The sequence below is a fragment of the Mastigoproctus giganteus genome, chromosome 3 (assembly GCF_048544385.1).
Source record: "Mastigoproctus giganteus isolate SK-2022 chromosome 3, ASM4854438v1, whole genome shotgun sequence".
Taxonomy (NCBI): domain Eukaryota; kingdom Metazoa; phylum Arthropoda; class Arachnida; order Uropygi; family Thelyphonidae; genus Mastigoproctus; species Mastigoproctus giganteus.
In genome coordinates this window covers 7,089,830-7,109,959 of record NC_143577.1, presented here as the reverse complement: position 1 = coordinate 7,109,959, position 20,130 = coordinate 7,089,830, and the positions used below count along the sequence as shown (strand labels likewise).

Here is a 20,130-nt window from a genome sequence, read left to right as displayed (position 1 = left end):
AACAGTTAATATTAACAGATTACACTGGGATTTTACAGTGAGTCTTGGCAATAATAATTTTAAAAAATCAATTGTGTATCAGCAATAATGGTATTGGCAATGCTGGTATTGCAGAAAGTGTTAGCCAACAAGTTTTTAACAACACTACTGCAAATTCACTTTTCTGAAGTGTACACAATTTCATTTTCTTGGATGTTTCTCTCTTTTTGATTGTTAATATGGAATGAAACAGTTTCAAGGCAGGTACCTTTCTCGGCAAAAATAGTAGGCAACATCAGGCAAAGAGTTTTTATGCTGTTCCACACAAAAATGAGAGACTTTTCAGGAAAACATTTCTGACAAATGAAATCAAATAATTTGCATCTGAAAACATCTTATCTTGTCTGCAACATTATTTAGGGTATGTATCAAACAAATTATGCAAGTCAATTTCAGATAGGACACTTCCAGTGATTTTGCTACCCTCATCATCAATGGAGTGGCATTACTGACCATCATATACATCTTTTCTACCTTTAGGCCATTGATGTTTAAGAGAATCATATACACAAATTGCAGCTTATGTCATTCTTTCCAGCATTTTAAGGTAAAAAGTTGAGGTATACCTTATCTGTTTCTTCAATATATAACTATTTCATTTCTCTCTCTCTCTCTCTCTCTCTCTCTCATGCACATACTTTTGGTGCCATACAAAATTATCAACTACCTCTTGGCAAAATGACTGTACCACTGAGTTTATAAATTAAACTTACATAATTTTGTATGGTGTAGATTCATCAGAAATTGATTAATTAAGACAGTATTTCTCCAGGAATGAATGACAGATGAATTAAACATTTTTCAATACTACCTTTATATTGCCAAGTCACTTTTATCTCAAAACCACTGCTTTAAAAGAGAAATTAATACTTCATCCTTAATGATAACTGAACAATCATAAAGAATAAAATACTTCACCAAAAATTCAATGGTTCAAACAAGTAGCTGTTTTGGTTTTGTTTGCTTCAAAAATGAAACCAAAACAGCTATTTGTTTTATTTTCAGAAGAATCAGCATCTGTATGATCAGTATCAAGAATCAGTGTAGCTATCCCTCTAGCAAAATGAGGCTTTTTGTTAAAATTATGTTTTTAAAATTTAAATGTGTGTGTTGCATATGCATTTCCTGAAAATCCACTCTCTACAGATTAGCAACAGCTGATGTAACATTAATGAAATAATAATTAATAACAGCAGCAATAAATTTAACAAATATAATACACAAGATGACTTTAAGAGAATACTGGAATTATTCACATCAGTCTTTGATCCCCTTTGTGAATTAGGGATACATTTGTAAATCTCCAGTCCACAGGGACAGCCTCTGAATCCACAGATGCTCTCATAATTATAGCCAAGGGTTTGCTTACTATCTCTGCTGCCTCCCTTAATATGATTGGATAGATCCTGTCCACTCCAGGTACCTTTTTTTATGTTTAACTCTTCAATAATTTCTCTTCCACTTTCCTCTCAGTTATCACAAAATCATTCAGTTCACTGTTCTGACATCCCCTTCCCTAAAGAGTTCCTCAAGTGTGAATGTAGATGCAAAATACCTATTCAGCATGTCAGCAACCTGAGCAGGTTCATCAACAGTTAAACCATAGACATCATGGACCAATGTGATTCAACCCCTTCCTTCTATTATTAATATAAGTAAAGAATTTACTGCTTTCCTTGGTTTTCTTTACTAGAGACTTCTCATAATCTGCCTTTACATGCCTAACCACCTTTGAGGCTCAATTGCAGACTAGTTTTATCTACTATAGGCATCTGTAATCACCTGATAATTTATATGCATTCCATATATTTTTCTTCTCTGCCATGTGCATCTACTATGTGTCTCAATAGTTCATCTGACATTCATTTAGGACATTAATTTATGACAGTAAAATATAATAATTAACAATAAATTAAAAACAGTAATATATATATATATATATATATATACAAATTAAATAAAAAAGTTTGCAGACGATACGAAGGTTGGCAGGGTTGTCAAGGACACTACTGACACTATGCTGCTGCAACAGGATTTGGAAAGGTTGAGCAGATGGGCTTCGAGGTGGCAAATGAAGTTTAACATTGACAAATGTAGGGTACTACATATGGGAAACAGCAACCCCAGAGCAACGTATCAACTCTGTGGTACTACACTGACAGTGGTAGAGAATGAAAGGGACCTGGGGGTGGTTGTGCAGGCAGATATGAAGTTCTCTGAGCAGTGCAGACGAGCTGCAAGAGTAGCTCATGGTGTATTGTCAATGATATATAGGAATTTTTCTAGCAGGGATAAGGAGGTGATTATTCCCTTGTATAAGGCAATGGTCAGGCCACACCTAGAGTACTGTATACAGGCCTGGAGGCCTCATTTCAGGAAGGATGTAGAGCTGCTGGAACGAGTACAGAGAAGGGCAACTAGATTGGTGAATGGGACAAAGGGGTTCTCTTACGAAGAAAGGCTTAAGTTTTGCAAATTACAGTGTCTGGAAACTAGGCACCAGCGGGGTGATCTGATAGAGGTGTACAAAGCCTTGAATGGTTTGAGCATGCTCAATGCTGATGGGATTCTTCCTCTAGCTCAGAAAAATCACCTGAGAGGGCATAAATTCAAATTGAGGAAAGACAGATGTAGGATAGATGTGCGGAAATTTGCCTTTAGCCAGCGGGTGGTTGGTGGGTGGAACAGACTTCCATCCCTTGTCGTGGAAGTTGATAGCCTAAATAAGTTTAAGGCTCAGCTGGACAGGTATTTCGAACGAACAGAGGGGTGAAGTGGAAGTGGTTATTTTTATTTATTTATGTTACTTTTTTTTTTTTTTTTTTGGCTGATGCTGCATAAGCTTGCTTTCTTGCATCAAATTCCTCTACTAATGCTAATGCTAATGTTAATGCTAAAAACAAATAGTGATAAAAAATTAACAGTACAACTGCAGGACCACAAAGGTCTCATGGAACACACACTGAAAGCCTAAGTTGTTCTTTTAGTGGCATGGTGCCAAGAAAATAGAAATGGAGAATAGAAAAAATCTATGCATTCAACCAGTGTAACCTGTCTTTAATTTTTCAAAGGACTACAGATTATTCTCAAATGTTTCATTATTTCCTGTTCCCATATCATTTCTTTAGTGACTATAAAGACAGCAGAACATGTACACATTGGTAATTAAATTATACAGTTCTTAAATTAATTCTGAGCTTATTTAATCCTATTTTCATATAAGATTGCTTAATATATAAAAAATATTGATATTAACAGATTGGCATTAGTAGAGGCATATGATGCAAGAAAGCATGCTTATACGGCATCAGCCAAAAAAAAAAAAAAAAAATCATTCTCATTTCACGCTTCCATTTGCTCCAAATGTTTGTCTAGTTCTGCCTTGAATCTGTTTAAGCTATCAAGTTCTACAATAACAGATGGAAGTTTGTTCCAGCAATCAACCACCTACTGGCTAAAGGCAAACTTCTGCAGATATATTCTATGACTGTCTAGCCTCAATTTGAATTTATGCCGTCTCAGGCAATCATTCTGAGCAAGAGGAATAATCCCATCAGCATTGAGCATGCTCAAACCATTCAAGGCATTATACACCTCAATCAGATCACCTCACAAGTGCATAGTCTCCAGACACTGTAATTTGTGAAACTTAAGCTTTTCTTTGTAAGAGCAACCCTTTATTCCATTCATTAATCTTGTTGCCATTCTCTGTACTCATTCCAGCAGCTCTACATCATTCTTAAAATGAGGCCTCCAGACCTATATACAGTACTCAACGTGTGGCCTGACCACTGCCTTATACAAGGGATAATCACCTCCTTATCCCTGCTAGGAAAATTCCTATATATCATAGACAAGGCACCATGAGCTACTCCTGCAGACCGTCTGCACTGATCAGAAAACTTCATATCTGACTGCACAAATACACCCCACATCCTTTTCATTCTCTACCACCATCAGTGAAGTACCACACAGTTGATACGTTACTCTAGGGCTACTGCTTTCCATATGCAGTACTTTACATTTGTCAATGTAAAACTTCAGTTGCCACCTCTTAGCACATTTGCTCAACTTTTCTAGATCCTGTTGCAGTAACATACCGTCATTACTGTCATTAATAATCCTGCCTACCTTCGTATTGTCTGCAAACCTAGACATTAGGCCCGATATATCATCATCAATATCATGAATAAATACAGAAAACAACAAAGGACCAAACAATGAACCTTGAGGGACACCATTAATAACATTAGTCCACAAGTTGTAGTGTCCATTGATTACCACTTTGTCTTCTCCCACTGAACGATCCCTTTATCCATAGCAGCAATTTGCCTCCAATGAACACTGCTCCAATTTGTGCAGCAGTCTTCCATGTGCAACAGTATCAAAAGCCTTTCTAAGATCCAAATATATGATATCAAAATGATTCTTTGCATTCAGTTCCTTTGTGACTAAATCATAGAATCCAATCAAATTGGTCAGACAAGACTTCCCCTTAACAAACCCATGCTGTGTCTGAGCTATAACTGAAGTCTTCTAGATGATCCTGCAGTGCTTCTTTGACCAGTGCTTCCATTAATTTCCCTGTAACAGAAGTTAAACTAACAGGTCTATAATTACTTGTGTCGCCCTTTGATCCTCCTTTGTGAATTGGTGTCACATCTCCAGTCCATGGGTACCGCCCCTGAGTCCAAGGATGCTCTCAAAATTATGGCTAGGGTTTGCTTACTTCCTTTGCTGCCTCCTTTAATATGACTGGATAGATCCAATAGAAGCAGTGCAAGAATCACTTTTACCTCTGCCAGCGGCTACTGTTAATCTATTAGGCCATGTTATTCCGTCTTTCACCTCTGCCAGTGGCTACTGTTAATCTATTAGTCCGTGTTATTCTGACTTTCACTTCTGCCAGCAGCTACTGTTAGCATTAGCATTAGCATTAGCATTAGTAGAGGCATATGATGCAAGAAAGCAAGCTTATTCAGCATAAGCCAAAAAAAAAAAAAAAAAAAAACTACTCCCATTTCACCCCTCCGTTCGTTCGAAATACCTGTCCAGTTGAGCTTTAAATTTGTTTAGGCTATCAACTTCGACAACAAGTGATGGAAGTCGGTTCCACCAACCAACCACCCGCTGGCCAAAGGCAAATTTCAGCACATCTATCCGACATCCGTCCTTCCTCAATTTGAATTTATGCCCTCTGAGGTGATTATTCTGAGCAAGATGAAGAATCCCATTGGCATTGAGCATGCTCAAACCATTCAACGCCTTATACACCTCTATCAGATCACCTCGCCGGTGCCTAGTCTCCAGACTCTGTAATTTGCAAAACTTAAGCCTTTCTTCGTAAGAGCAACCCTTTGTTCCATTCACTAATCTTGTTGCCCTTCTCTGTACCCGTTCCAGCAGCTCTACATCCTTCTTGAAATGAGGCCTCCAGACCTGTATACAGTACTCAAGATGTGGCCTAACCATTGCCTTATACAAGGGAATAATCACCTCCTTATCCCTGCTAGAAAAATTCCTGTATATCATTGACAAGACACCATGAGCTACTCTTGCAGCTCGTCTGCACTGCTCAGAGAACTTCATATCTGCCTGCACAATTACCCCCAGGTCCTTTTCATTCTCCACCACTGTCAGTGTAGTACCGCAGAGTTGATACGTTGCTCTGGGGTTACTGTTTCCCATATGTAGTACTTTACATTTGTCAATGTTAAACTTCATTTGCCACCTCTCAGCCCATCTGTTCAACCTTTCCAGATCCTGTTGCAGCAGCATAGCATCAGTAGTGTCCTTAACAACCCTGCCAACCTTTGTATCATCTGCAAACTTGGACATTAAACTTGATATCCCATCATCAATATCATTCATAAACACCGAAAACAACAACGGACCCAACACTGAACCCTGAGGAACTCCACTAATAACATTAGTCCACGTTGAGCAGTGTCCATTGATTACCACTCTCTGTCTTCTGCCACTCAACCATCCCCTTATCCATAGCAGCAATTTGCCTCCAATGCCACAGTGTTCCAATTTGTGCAGCAGTCTTCCATGTGCAACAGTATCAAAAGCCTTTCTAAGATCCAAATATATAATATCAAAGTTATTCCCTGCATCCAGTTCTTTTGTGACTACATCATAGTATCCAATCAAATTGGTCAGGCAAGACCTGCCCTTAACAAAACCGTGCTGCGTCTGAGCTATAACTGAATTCTTGTCTAGATGATCCTGCAGTGCTTCTTTAACCAGTGCCTCCATTAATTTACCTGGAACAGAAGTTAAACTAACAGGTCTATAATTACTTGTGTCAGCCTTTGATCCTCCTTTGTGAATTGGGGTTACATTTGCACATCTCCAGTCTATGGGTACCTCCCCTGAGTCCAAAGAAGCTCTCATAATTATGGCTAGGGGTTTGCTAACTTCCTTTGCTGCCTCCTTTAATATAACTGGATAAATCCCATCCACCCCAGGTGCCTTTTTTATGTTTATCCTCAACAATCTCTCCTCCACTTTCCTCTCAGTTATTACAAAATCATCCAGCTCACTGCCAATGTTTACTTTACCTACATCACTCTCCTTTCTGAATAACTCCTCATGCGTGAATGTAGATGCAAAATACTCGTTTAGATTGTTAGCCACCTGAGCAGGATCCTCAACTGTTGAACCATCAATTTCCAGTGGACCAATCTGATTCATCCCTTTCCTTCTCGAGTTTAAATATGTAAAGAACTCTTTTCTGTTTTTCTTTGCATCCTTTGCCAAGGATTTTTCGTAGTCCGCCTTTGCCTGCCTAATCTCCTTTGTGACTTGGTTACAGACCAACTTATATCTACCATAGGCTTCCATGTCACCCATTAATTTGTATGTATCCCATGCATTTTTCTTCTCTGCCACATGTCTCATTAGTTCATCTGACAACCATTTAGGCTTGAACCTTGAACAATATTTCTTAGTTGGTATGTAAAGCCTGGTAGCCTCCAAGATTAGTTCCTTGAATGCTTCCCATTTTGAGTTTGCTGTTGGCAACATCATCAGTTGGTCCCACTGTATAGAATTTAAATACTGTCTCAGACCATCATAGTCGCCTTTACGAAAACAAAAACCCTTCCCTTTACCTCTGATGGTAGTTACCTCCTTGAGTAAATCCCACTTCAACACACTGTGATCATTGCCACCTAGTGGTTCATTTATCTGCAGATTCTTAATGCATGAAGAATCACTACTGATAATCAGATCAAGAGTATTGCTCCCTCTTGTTGCCTCACGAACATGCTGATGTAGAAAACAATAATCCAATAAATTCACAAAAGCCTTGCTAGTGTGCGAGTGACCAACCCACAAATTCCAGTCAATATCTGGGAAATTAAAATCCCCCATTATAAGACTCTCTGATTTACTGGCCCAGTCTATTTCCCTGTACAGTTTCTTATTATAATCATCAGAGTCATTAGGCCTACAGCACACTCCTACTTTCAATTTTGATCTCCCAATGCTTATGTCACACCAAACTGACTCGACACTGCACTGTCCAGCGATGTCCACTGGCTTCACTTCCTTGGATTGAGGTGTATAAGGCCTTGAATGGGTTGAGCATGTTGATTTCTGATGGGATCCTTCCACTTGTTCAGATTATGAACCTAAGGGGGCATAAATTCAAATTAAGAAAAGACAGATGTAGAATAGTTGTGCGGAAATTTGCCTTTAGCCAGCGGGTGGTTAATTGCTGGAACAAACTTCCATCTGTCATTGTGGTAGTTGATAGGTTGAATAAATTTAAGGAGGAACTGGACAGGCATTTGGAGGGAATGGCGTGATTTTTTTTTGGCTGATGCTGCATAAGCTCATACACTTGCTTTCTTGCATCACATGCCACTACTACTACTACTACTACCCCAGGTGCCTTTCTTGTGTTTATCTTCAACAATTTCTCCTCCACTTTACTCTCAGTTATTACAAGATTATCTAGCTTACTGCCAGAGTTGAATACACCTCTTGCATTCCCCTCGCTGAATAACCCCATCAGGTGTGAATGTCAATGCAAAATATTCATTTATTTTGTTAGCTACCTGAGCAGGATCATCAACAGTCGAACCGTTGATATCAAGTGGACCAATCTGATTCATCCCCCTTCCTTCTAGAGTTTACATAAATAAAGAACTCTTTGCTGTTTTTCTTTGCATTTCTTGCCAAAGATTTCTTGTAATCTGCCTTTGCCTGCCTAACCTCCTTTGTAACTTGGTTACAGATCAACTTATATCTATCATAGGCTTTTGTGTCACATGTTAATTTATATGTATCCCATGCATTTTTCTTCTCTGCCATGTGTCTCATTAGCATAACCCCCTCCTCCCTTCCTGTCCTGACTATCCTTTCTGTACACATTATACTCCCCATATTCCAGTTCTGCACTGCTTATATCTGCGTGACACCATGTCTCTGATATCCTAATAATATCTGCCTTTGATGTCTTTACTAGCACTTCAAGCTCATCGAATTTATTAACTATACTCCTAGCATTGGTGTACATGCAAGTATACATGCACCAGTTTCTACTCTTAGTTATCCTAACACAGCCCATGTATTTACTTGTTCCCCTATGTGCTTTTAGAGCTGTACCCTCAAAATGTAAGGAAGATTGGATCTCGCCATGATGTTCATCATAACCTCGCAAGTCATCAGTCTTAACACATGATGGAAGAGATGAGGAAGTGTTCACCGGAACTTAGCTCTGGAGACTAAACATGGATTCCACCACTTCAAGCCTCCAATAAGCAAAGTGGTGGTATTGCAACGGTTGATGAGAGTCATCTATCACCTAGTATTGCCTGTTAACACAGAGTGGGCAACATTCCTCCATGTGGTGTGGGCAACATTCCTCCATGTGGTGTGGGCACCACACCTCGACCCCTGCTTATGTTGGTTAACACCTGGGTGTTCACCCACAGTAAACTTGTGCATGGAGGTTATACCCAGGATTACTAACAGTCCTACCATTGTGAAGGTGCAAGCAGAGAATTTGGCTATCACAGACCATCTGGACTTCGCTGAAGTTGGGTCCACTTGACTTGAATGTCACCCAAATATCAGTTCCATCAGCATTTTAGACTCCCAGGTAGAAAGTACAGCTTGTCTAGCATATCTGAGAGAATGTCTGTCACAATCTAAAGGACCAAATATAAGGCCTTGAATGGCTTGAGCAAGCTGAATGCTGATGGGATTCTTTCTCTTGCTCAGATTATGAACCTGAGTGGGTACAGATTCATATTGAGGAAAGACAGTTGTATAATAGATGTGCGGAAATTTGTCTTTAGTCAGTGGGTAGTTTATTGGTGGAACAGACTTCCAACTTTTGTTGTGGAAGTTGATAGCCTAAATAAATTTAAGGCTGAGCTGGACAGGCATTTGAAACGAATGGAGGGGTGAAATGGGAGGTTTTATTTATTTTTTTGGCTGATGCTAAATAAGCTTGCTTTCTTGTATTGTATCCCACTACTAATGCTAATCTGCCTTAGGCTGCCTAACTTCCTCTTGTATGGTTAAGGGGACTATGCCTCTCGGGGCAGAGTCCCCATAACTTCTTGCAATCTTCTAGATTCCATTGAAAAGAATGAAGTTAGGTTAATTAACATCTCATATGTTACAAAGTCTCTCCACTCTCTGTCTCACAGACATCCTCTTTCTGCTGCTTGCCTTTTCTGTAGATACTTCTGTGGCACTGTTCTTCTGAATTGGCTACTATAATTCTCCTTAGCATTAGCATTAGCATTAGTAGAGGCATTTGATGCAAGAAAGCAAGCTTATGCAGCATCAGCCAAAAAAAAAAAAAAAAAGAAAAAGTAACATAAATAAATAAAAATAACCACTTCCACTTCACCCCTCTGTTCGTTCGAAATACCTGTCCAGCTGAGCCTTAAACTTATTTAGGCTATCAACTTCCACGACAAGGGATGGAAGTCTGTTCCACCCACCAACCACCCGCTGGCTAAAGGCAAATTTCCGCACATCTATCCTACATCTGTCTTTCCTCAATTTGAATTTATGCCCTCTCAGGTGATTTTTCTGAGCTAGAGGAAGAATCCCATCAGCATTGAGCATGCTCAAACCATTCAAGGCTTTGTACACCTCTATCAGATCACCCCGCTGGTGCCTAGTTTCCAGACACTGTAATTTGCAAAACTTAAGCCTTTCTTCGTAAGAGAACCCCTTTGTCCCATTCACCAATCTAGTTGCCCTTCTCTGTACTCGTTCCAGCAGCTCTACATCCTTCCTGAAATGAGGCCTCCAGGCCTGTATACAGTACTCTAGGTGTGGCCTGACCATTGCCTTATACAAGGGAATAATCACCTCCTTATCCCTGCTAGAAAAATTCCTATATATCATTGACAATACACCTTACCTACCTCTCTCTCTCTCTCTCTCTTCCAAACCAGTCTAAACACATGCTGGAACCAGTCAGCATCCTTTTACTGTCCAACTTTAAAGACTACAAGTCGACGCCTAAGATAGTCGCGCGGTGAGTGTGTCAGTCTAGTGATTTTGTGCTCTTACATTTCCTTTAATTTCAAGTGCAATTATGCAACCAAGTGTAGATTATTTCAGATATCCTGAAAGCTAAAGATGTCATCTATACAAAAGTTCCAACTATCGGCCCCGAATTTTTGAGGTAAATTTACTTTTGATAATTTTAGATAGACATAATTATATGCTTTAGCAGTAATGACCGGATGCACGTGTATCATAGCACTTAGAGCGGATGCCACCCTGCTGCACGTACTCGTAATTAGGCTAATCCCTGCCTCGAGCAACAAGGCTCCAACCCTCTGCCTTTTGTTTCTCAGGAAATAGAAAGTAGTTAATAGTGCACCGTGTTTGTTGTTTGAACTTAAGAAGGGCAAGCTATACAATAAGGTAATTTATTTCCAGAGCTTACAAATTTACCCTATTTGATCATTTATTTTCAATGTATGTAAATATATTTTTCTGAAACATTGAAGTCAGCCTGCAAAAAATCGCCAACTTAGTTCAGCCCCTATTTGACCAATTACTTGTGGGTTTTTTTTTTTGGCACTTACAACAAGCTCTTCTTCAACTTACTACGAGTAGATAATCGTTTATCCGTATTCCTCTCGTTAATCCAGATACCCACTAAAACAACATGAGCGACGCTGAAGTTGAACTGATAGTTAAGGGACAGACGGATTACCCAATCCGCTCAAGGAATGAGGCCCCAGCAACTGGGGAAGGTATGAATAAACTTACAAAGACCAAGGCCAAGAAGAAAGAGAAGGGTAGAAGAAGGTCTGCTACAGACGTCCCAACAACGAAGGAAGTCTCTGAAGAGGCTGCCAATGAATCATTCAGCGAATCTGACCACGAAGAACAAAAGAGTCAAGAAACTGAGCATGAAAGAAAAAAGAGTCAGGAACCCCCAATTACCCAGGTTCCCCCATTGACTGGGACTCCAGTGGAACAGATTATTGCCATTAGAGGAACCCTAGAAAAATACATGGCTAAGCAATCAAGTAGAATTACTGCTGCCATTAGAACTGACGTGATAGAGATCTTCAGTAAAATGAAGACAGTGGTCCAAAAATTGCACGTCGACCACGAGAGGCTTAAAGCAAAAATCAAAGTTCTCACACAGGAGGGGGAAAAACAAATGCAACAATGCCCCCGCTCCTTTTCAGAGGCGTTGAGGAATGGAGCTCGATATGTGCCCAACCAACCAGGAAAAGTACAAAACCGAAAGGCAGTAAGAAAGCCTGAATCACATGTTATTTTGGTTAAACCAGTGGAAGATGCACATTTAGATACTGGTGAAGCGGTCAAGGAAGCACTCACAAAAAACTTCAAGGAGCAGATGAAAACTGTAAAAATAAAGAGTATTAGAAAGACCAGGCATCCAGGAGTCTTAATAGAAACAGACACCAGGGAGGAGGCACAAACCATCCTGAATAATGCCGACATGACAAATTTCGGGCTTAGGGCAGAAGTCCCAAAGAAAAAAGGGCCTTCAGTTGTGATCTTTGATGTGGATGAGAGCTTAACACCAGAAGAGCTTAAAGCCGAGATCTTTAATAAAAATCTAAGTATATACCTGCAAGATGAGGCTAGCGTGGATGATATTAGTCCGAAATACAAAAAGAAGACCAAGTCACCTACAAACGTAAACTGGGTAATCGAACTATCAACCAGAGCATGGCAAATTCTGGGAGCTCAAAACAGAATATTCATTGGATGGGGCAGCCATAGATTCAAAGAATATATTCCTGTCCGCAGATGTTACAGGTGTCTCTGCTTTGGCCATACCTCACATACTTGCAACCAGCGTGAATCCACATGTGGCCACTGTGCCCAAAAGGGACACGACTATAAGGATTGTCCTGTCAGAGATCAGCTGCCAAGCTGCGCAAATTGCAAGGCTGCAAAGGCTCCACACCAACATTCCATCCGAGATACCAACTGCCCTGTCTATCTAAAAGTAAAGAGTCTCTACCAAATGCGGATAAATTATGGATAGAATTCCTTCTCCCAATTACCAACTAGAGATAAGAATCGTACAATTAAATGCGCAGAGAGCAAGAGTCGTTGCAGACCAGGTGAAGATAAAGGCTGAGGAAAAACAAATAGATCTAATCCTGCTCCAGGAGCCCTATGTTCGCTCTGGGGTGGTTATGGCTACCCCTCATCATATAAAATTGTCCACTGTACAAATGACCAACCATGGGCTGTGATTGTCATCAGAAACCCTGATATCACAGCAACCAAGATCACCCCACTATGCACTTCCATCAGTGCCTGTGCCCAAATCATGACATCTCTTGAATCACTGTTCATCCTCTCTCTCTCTACAGCCAACCAGGTGAAGACAGCTGCGATCTCTCTCTCTCTCTCTGATTGAAATGGCACTCCAGCTCCTCCCGGGTGGGCAGCTACTGATAGGCATGGACTCAAACTGTCGCTCGCCACTCTGGCACAGTCAAGCACCAGATAGGAATGCCCTAGGAAATTGTTCAAGACTTGAGGACCTTATCCTTACATCAGGCTTACAAATCTTAAACTGCCCAGGACATCTACCCACTTACAGTGGCCCACTCTGGGAGAGCGAAATTGATATCACAATGGCTACGCCTGACTTAGCCAACAAACTTTCCGGCTGGACGGCCCAGGAGTCCTGGACCACTTCAGACCACACAGCGATCACATTCTCCCTTGTTCACTCGGTGGAACGCGTCGCATCGATTCCATAGGACATTGTGAGTTATAACACCAAAAAAGCAGATTGGCAACACTTCCTTGTGGAACTGTCCAGAAGGCTACCGGATGATGTTCCTCTAACAGCTTCACTCTCGCCGGATCACTGTGTACGCAATATTACTGCCATCATCAAAAGTGCCTGTGATCTGTCCATTCCGCATAGGAGGCCATACCACTATGCTGTTCCCTGGTGGAATACAGACCTTCGGGACTTAAGGAAGAAGGCACAACAAGCCAGGAAAACTTACCAACGTGCACGTGCCCATCTTCCCCCACATGAGGTTGAAGCTGCCCGGGAGGCATATTGGGTAGTTAGAAACATGTACACCTAGGAAATTCGTAAGTGTAAGAAGGAATCATGGCACACCCTGGTCTCTACTATTGGCAATGAAGACCCATGGGGCATTGTGTTCCTCATCGTCACCAATAGGCTGCCTAGAGGTGAGGTCCTTAGTACAACTCTCAAACCGGATGGCTCTTAAACCTTTACCTGGTCTGACTCAATAAACAATATTCTTGATTCCATTTACCCTACTGAATTTTCAGCGATGTCACTGGAGAAACAGCAGTTCATCGACAGTAATCAAGCTTATCAGCCAGAGGCTACGGAACCGCCCTTCACTATGTTAGAGATGAATATGGCTCTGGCTAAAATGAAAGATGGCAAAACGACAGGTGTTGACTTACTCGAAGTCGACGTAGTCAAGAAATTCGCTGAAGGCTACCCCACCACACTCTTGAGCCTTCTCAACAGGTGCCTTGCTGAAGGAACTTTCCCTGTACCCTGGAAGACTGCTACTCTCAAGCTGATCCTGAAAAATCCAGATAAACCACCCCAACTTCCTGCCTCCTACCGACCAATTGCTCTGCTCTCTGTTTTGGCCAAGCTTCTAGAACGACTTCTGCTGTATCGCCTTTCCACCTGCTATGCCGATAAGCAACTCACCTCACCATGTCAGTTTAGATTCAAGACAGGCTCCAGCACTGAAGACGCTATACACAACTTGATTACCCAGGCCACACATACAACTTCAAAGTATACTCTAGCCATCATGGTGGACTTTGCTGGTGCCTTCGATCGACTGTGGTGGCCCAGTGTCCTTCGGAGGCTTCGGCAGGCAAACACGTCCAAAAACCCATACAATAGTCTAAAATCCTATCTCAGCAATAGAAAATTACAAGTTGTAAACAAATACCAGACTATGACAAGATGCTTTCACCGGGGTTGCCCCCAGGGCTCTGTCCTTGGGCCATTCCTCTGGTCCATTGTTCTGGACGAGTTCCAGGGGTTTGACCTGGGTGGAGCTAGACCCTTAGCCTTCGCTGATGATCTTGTTCTGGTGGTTCAAGGTGACACAAGAGCGGCACTGGAAGCAAAAGCAAATACAGCTCTGGAAAAGCTCCAAAACTGGGCAGCACTCCATCAATTTCTGGTGAGAAAACAAAATCGATTCTCCTCAAAGGAAAGCTACAAATACGCAGGCCTCCAACAATGAAGTTAAATAACATCCCTATACGTCTCTACACAGAAGTCAAATACCTGGGAATCTACATTGACACCGGCCTTACCTTTCACCCTCATCTGAAGTACTTATCCACAAAAATCCGAAAGTATACGGCTATGATAAGAAGAGTCAGCAGAGCGGACTGGGGTTTGAAGCATAAAGCTGTGTCTCTCATCTATAAAGCAGCGTTTCTCCCAATTGTGTGTTATGGAGCCTCAGTTTGGTGTACAAAGGCCATCCTGGAAAAGAACAAGCGTAAACTTGACTCAATACAAAGATTCATGCTGTTGTCTATCTGCAGGGCATGTCGCACTGTCAGCACCCCTGCCCTACAGGTTATTACTGGATGCTTGCCACTCTGTCTTGAGGTGATTAAAAGGGGACTTTACCATCGATTAAAGAAGGGAATTCCGACACAGTTGTTAAATCTTCAACTGCAGCTTACCAATGACCTGAAACAAGAAAGAAAACGTATCTTCGAACACCTTCAAGGACTTTGGCAGCATTCATGGGAAACCACGCCCAAAGGAGAAATTACCAGAAGATTCCTCCCATCCATTGACATGACTTTCCCAAAGTCTCCTTCCTGCTTTTCACCTGGTCTGCAAGTTACATTCCTGATCACAGGACATGGGCCCTTTCAACAGAAATTGACAGCAATGGGAATTGAAAGCAATCCATTCTGCCACTGTGGCGAAGAGGAGTCATGGGGGCATCTCATGTATGAGTGCCCTGCTTACAATGATTGTAGGCTCAAATTTTTTACTGAAATCCAGGATAACCCTCGTAACCATGAAACATACCTGCTTCAGAATGAAACAACATACAAAGCTTTAACGAGTTACGCACAAGCTGTCTTTACCATCAGACGGGCAAAGTTTGCTGAACTTAGAGCTGCTCAGAACAACGACCTTCAAGTGCAAACACAAACTGGGGTCGGATAGCATTTTCCCAACTGATAAAAGTGTAAGACTGAAGATTAAAATACTATGCTGGCATCATGGTTGGCACTCCTTGAAAAACTGACTCCCAGAGAGTGCTTGGCCTTTGGCACTTGCACAGTGGCTCCTGCCCCTGTGACTTTTGATCCCTCTACCTATCCCCTATTTCTCCTTACTCGGGTGGACTGCCTTCTCTATCTGTCCACTTTAGCTTGTTCCTCACATTCAGACCCCCCTTCCTCTTGTTCCCCAGGCCTTCTCTTCTCTCTTTTTTTTTTAACTTGGTCTTCGTCCAGGACGTTCAGGCGACCCTGGCGGAGACCAGCAAGAGAATAAAGGGCAGCCTGGCTACCTCCTAGCGGTGTGTGCGGGCAACGTGAGGTCCCACCAGGGGCCCTGCGGCCAAATGCCAGGACACCCAACAGAACCTAAAGCAATATGTCATATACAACAGACAACACTTTTCTGGCATTTACAGTAGTTCTGTATTTCTTCACAGCGTACATATGGCGCAGATGTGAGAAATCACAGGTGGCGCGCCTAACACTATGCACACTATGTTCAACTTCAAACTTACAGAATCAGCTTTTATTCTTCATTTATTTCTTCAACTTCGGTTTTCAGGAACAACCTTGCTTCACATATTTCCTGAAAATTACAATCTACAGAAATTCAGGTCTAAAAACAGAAAATATTTTTCATCTTCTCAACCTTAAACCCTTGCATGGTACTATAGGTTCTATAGGTTCCATTATGTTTTGTGTTTGGGATTTTCATAAAAAAAAAAGCAAGCAAGCTTATATACACCAATAGAAAAAAAAAAATCCAACAAACTCTATTCACCTCATCTCTCCATCTCCTGTAATAATTTGTTTAACATTTTTTTTTTTAAATTTATTCACTCTATCCTCTTCTACAAGACCAAATGGAAGTTCATTCCAACAACCAATTACTCCCTGGCTAAATGCAAATTTTTGACCACATATAAGAAAGTTTGCAGTTTCTACATGCATGCAGGTAAGATGTGTCACTGAAGTATGTAATGAAAGGAAGGAATGTGCAGTATGTATATGTTATATTAAGGATGAAATACTTTAGCATTTCCATAAATTTTCTCTTAAACATGTATATAAGAACTAACGAGCAAGAAGGAAATTCATTTATACTCACTTTATCTGGTATTCACGTACATCAGTGTTAGGTGTTATATTAGAGAGGAGTGGCAGCAATTCATAAACTACACTTATTGCTGCAGTTGTAACCCAATTAGCTATAAACAGCACAAACAGAATGATAATACCAACAATGGGAACCCTATCAAAAAATACAGAAAAAAAAAGAAAAGCATTTAGAAATTTCTTAAAGAAACTGATAATTAATTTATTTATAATTCACAGAAAATAATGGCACACTATATGGCTCAGATGTAGCATAGTATAGTATAATGATCATTATACAGTATAGTATAATGATCATTATATGGCTCAGAAAAATCAAGTCACAGCTAAAATATAGCAAATAAGCTTTAGCGTAAATTTCCTCATTAGCCGTGCAATGATAATTCTCTACCTCTGAGATCTAACTCAAAAATAATGATTCTACATTACCTGTTTTCTCAAGATAAAAATATGCAATTTTCTGTACCTACCTAAACACAACAAACTTTTATTTAATATGGTTTTTTCATTTTTTTAAAATTATTTTCCAGAGTTATTGCATTGGAAGACTGTGAGACTAGTGATATCAAATATTTTTTGCATGTTAGTTGCTAGTTATTTCTGTATAGCGTGAGAAATATTGTCTTGAAGTAATATATTATTATTTATGCAAAATATTATGAAAACACAATTTGTTTGTAAAAGTGATTTGTGTGATTTGTCCCAAGGGGTTGGTTGTTTGTAAAAGTTTTATTTTTTTTTATAACCATTCTTGTTTTAGAATATGTCTGTTGAATGTATTTTATTGCATTTGTTTCAGTGATTTATATTCCAATGAATGGCTGGACATTTTTCTATGGTAGGTTAGGCAATGTTTTATTCTCTCCTTTATTATTATTTATTCATATATTTGACAAAATATGTATTATTTCTGGATGAGCTCTTCAATCATAGTGTATGGACACATAGGGAGAAAGGTAAGAATAAAGGAAATATGATAATACAAGAAGTTGGAGAAATAAATGCTGAAAATTTTTAAAATGGAAGTAAATAATAGTATCTAGTATATATAATAATATTATTATTATTATTATTATTAGCCATATGGTGCAAGGAAGCCTGAGGCTTATGCTGCACCAGCCAAAAAAAAATTTCTGAGTTACCTTGTGTGTGTGTGTGTGTGTGTGTGTGTGAGAGAGAGAGAGAGAGAGAGAGAGAGAGAGAGAGAGAGAGAGAGAGAGAGAGAGAAGTAGAAGGAAATCACCAAGAAAGAGAAGAATGATTTTATATATAAGAAATATATGTGCATGTGCAGTTTGAAATTTTGCATGTTTAAGGGTTTTTTAAAATGGAAAATAGAAGTGATTAACAGTTTTATTATGTTTTATTGCTTATAACATCTTTTTCAAATTTCAGAAGAATTAATTTTTTTGATTTCTTTGAAAATAAAAGGTGTAAAAAACACAACATTTTTGAAATTGCATGCAATAAGTATTGCAATATATTAAGAAAAGATGAAGTATTAGTTTACTACAACCATAAATCAGAAAACCAACAAAATTTTTCCAAAGTTAAAAAAAAGAAAGTTTTAGGTCATGCACTACCATTTTTCTTACTACTACTGATACTACCACTGAAGGGTTAATTTGAGAGAATAATTGCATATTTCTTAACCACAAATTTACTCTTTATACTTTAATTATGTTTGTTAAATTTGTGCATGATAATGTGGATTATTAACAATTCAAATTAGATTACAAGCAGTATGTTGTTAGTAAAAAAGAATTTTAGAATTACAGAAACCTAAATAAACTTCCATCTGCTTAGAGGCCTGAAGACTAGGTTCAAAATAACTTCTAAATATAGCCAGCTGGTATTAATTGCATGTTAATGTGGAAGCACTTCAATAAACATTTTAAAGCAAATTTTCAGGTTGTATAAAAGCGATTTTTATTTAATTTAATTTCTAATCAGAGCAAAACTTCAGGCATAGAACAGCTCAAAAACATTCCACTACATGAACTAGCAAACATATCAGAAATATACATGTCTAAGAGCAAACTGGGTTTGTTGTAAGTTGCTTAGTTGAATGAGGGAAATGTACTATACCATATACATTTTGAATAATTTTAGTTGTTTCTTAGTAAAGGAATATTCATTTCCTTCACCCAGCTCAAAAACACTCTAATCTAAAACTAGATATTGGCTAAATCTCTGGATTTTTGACTCAAATTCTATCTGGCCAAAAATCAAGAAAAGTAACACAGCAGGTATTCAGCCTGCCACAGAAAAATATAGAATAAAGTCTATGAGTAAACATTAAGTAAAACATCATCATCCAAATCTGCTATGCCGAACAGGTCTACATATCACTACAGTTGTACAAATCAGTCCTTCTAGACAAATCAGTCATCCTATTTCCTGTTATACTTTTAGCAACAACCAGAGTAATTCCTCTTTCCTCTCATGCTTGCTTGCTTTTTGCTACTGATTCAGTAAGAAATAACACACTAAAATTATTCAAAGCTCATGGTATAGTGTATCCCCTCATTGACATGCACCCATTTTAATGGATGTGCAAATGAAGGAATATACTATATATGCCCTTTAAAAAGTATATTAACTACTGTCACTATGAATGTGATAATTTCTTTTTACAGTATGCATAATATGGCTGAACAGAAAATAAATTTCAATGACAGATAAGCATATATATATTAATAGGGCTATATTAATGTATATAATCTTACTTCAGTGGACTATATGAGCTTAAAGCCAATTCACTAAAGCTGACTGTCCATCAAATATAAAAACAAATTAATTAACCAAAGTTGATAGAATTTATGGAAAAGCATTGTACTATGAAATAAAAAATATTAAGATGATAATTCTGTATTATCCTGATTTTACTGGATGTGTCTCAAGCAGCAGAGCTTAAACATTTACTATGCTGCATAGTGTTGAATTTTACTAAACTTATTCAGTGTTTGAAGAGTTCAAATGTCCATCTCTGGAGGTGCAGATGATACCTTACTAATGTTCAACCCACTCAGTAAGCTGGTGGAAGGTGATAGTATGGAATATCCTGGCTATAAAGAGCAGTGAAATATTTTAACTGATGTTAAATACCATCACGCTGGATCAGTTATATCATTTGGTTGTGTACAGACTAAAAGCCTTATTCAGCAGAAGCTGTCTGTTATTTGTGAAGTCTGTTAAATTGAGGAT

General features: G+C 39.3%; 1 protein-coding gene across 1 annotated transcript in view; it reads right to left on the bottom strand.

The window, feature by feature from the left end:
• LOC150087634 (O-acyltransferase like protein-like) overlaps nt 1–20,130 on the bottom strand; it is a 252,648-nt gene that overhangs the window by 182,934 nt on the left and 49,584 nt on the right. The window contains exon 4 of the mRNA XM_090369839.1: nt 16,916–17,059. Coding sequence (XP_090225965.1) covers nt 16,916–17,059 — 144 coding nt within the window. The remainder of the gene's footprint in view (nt 1–16,915; nt 17,060–20,130) is intronic.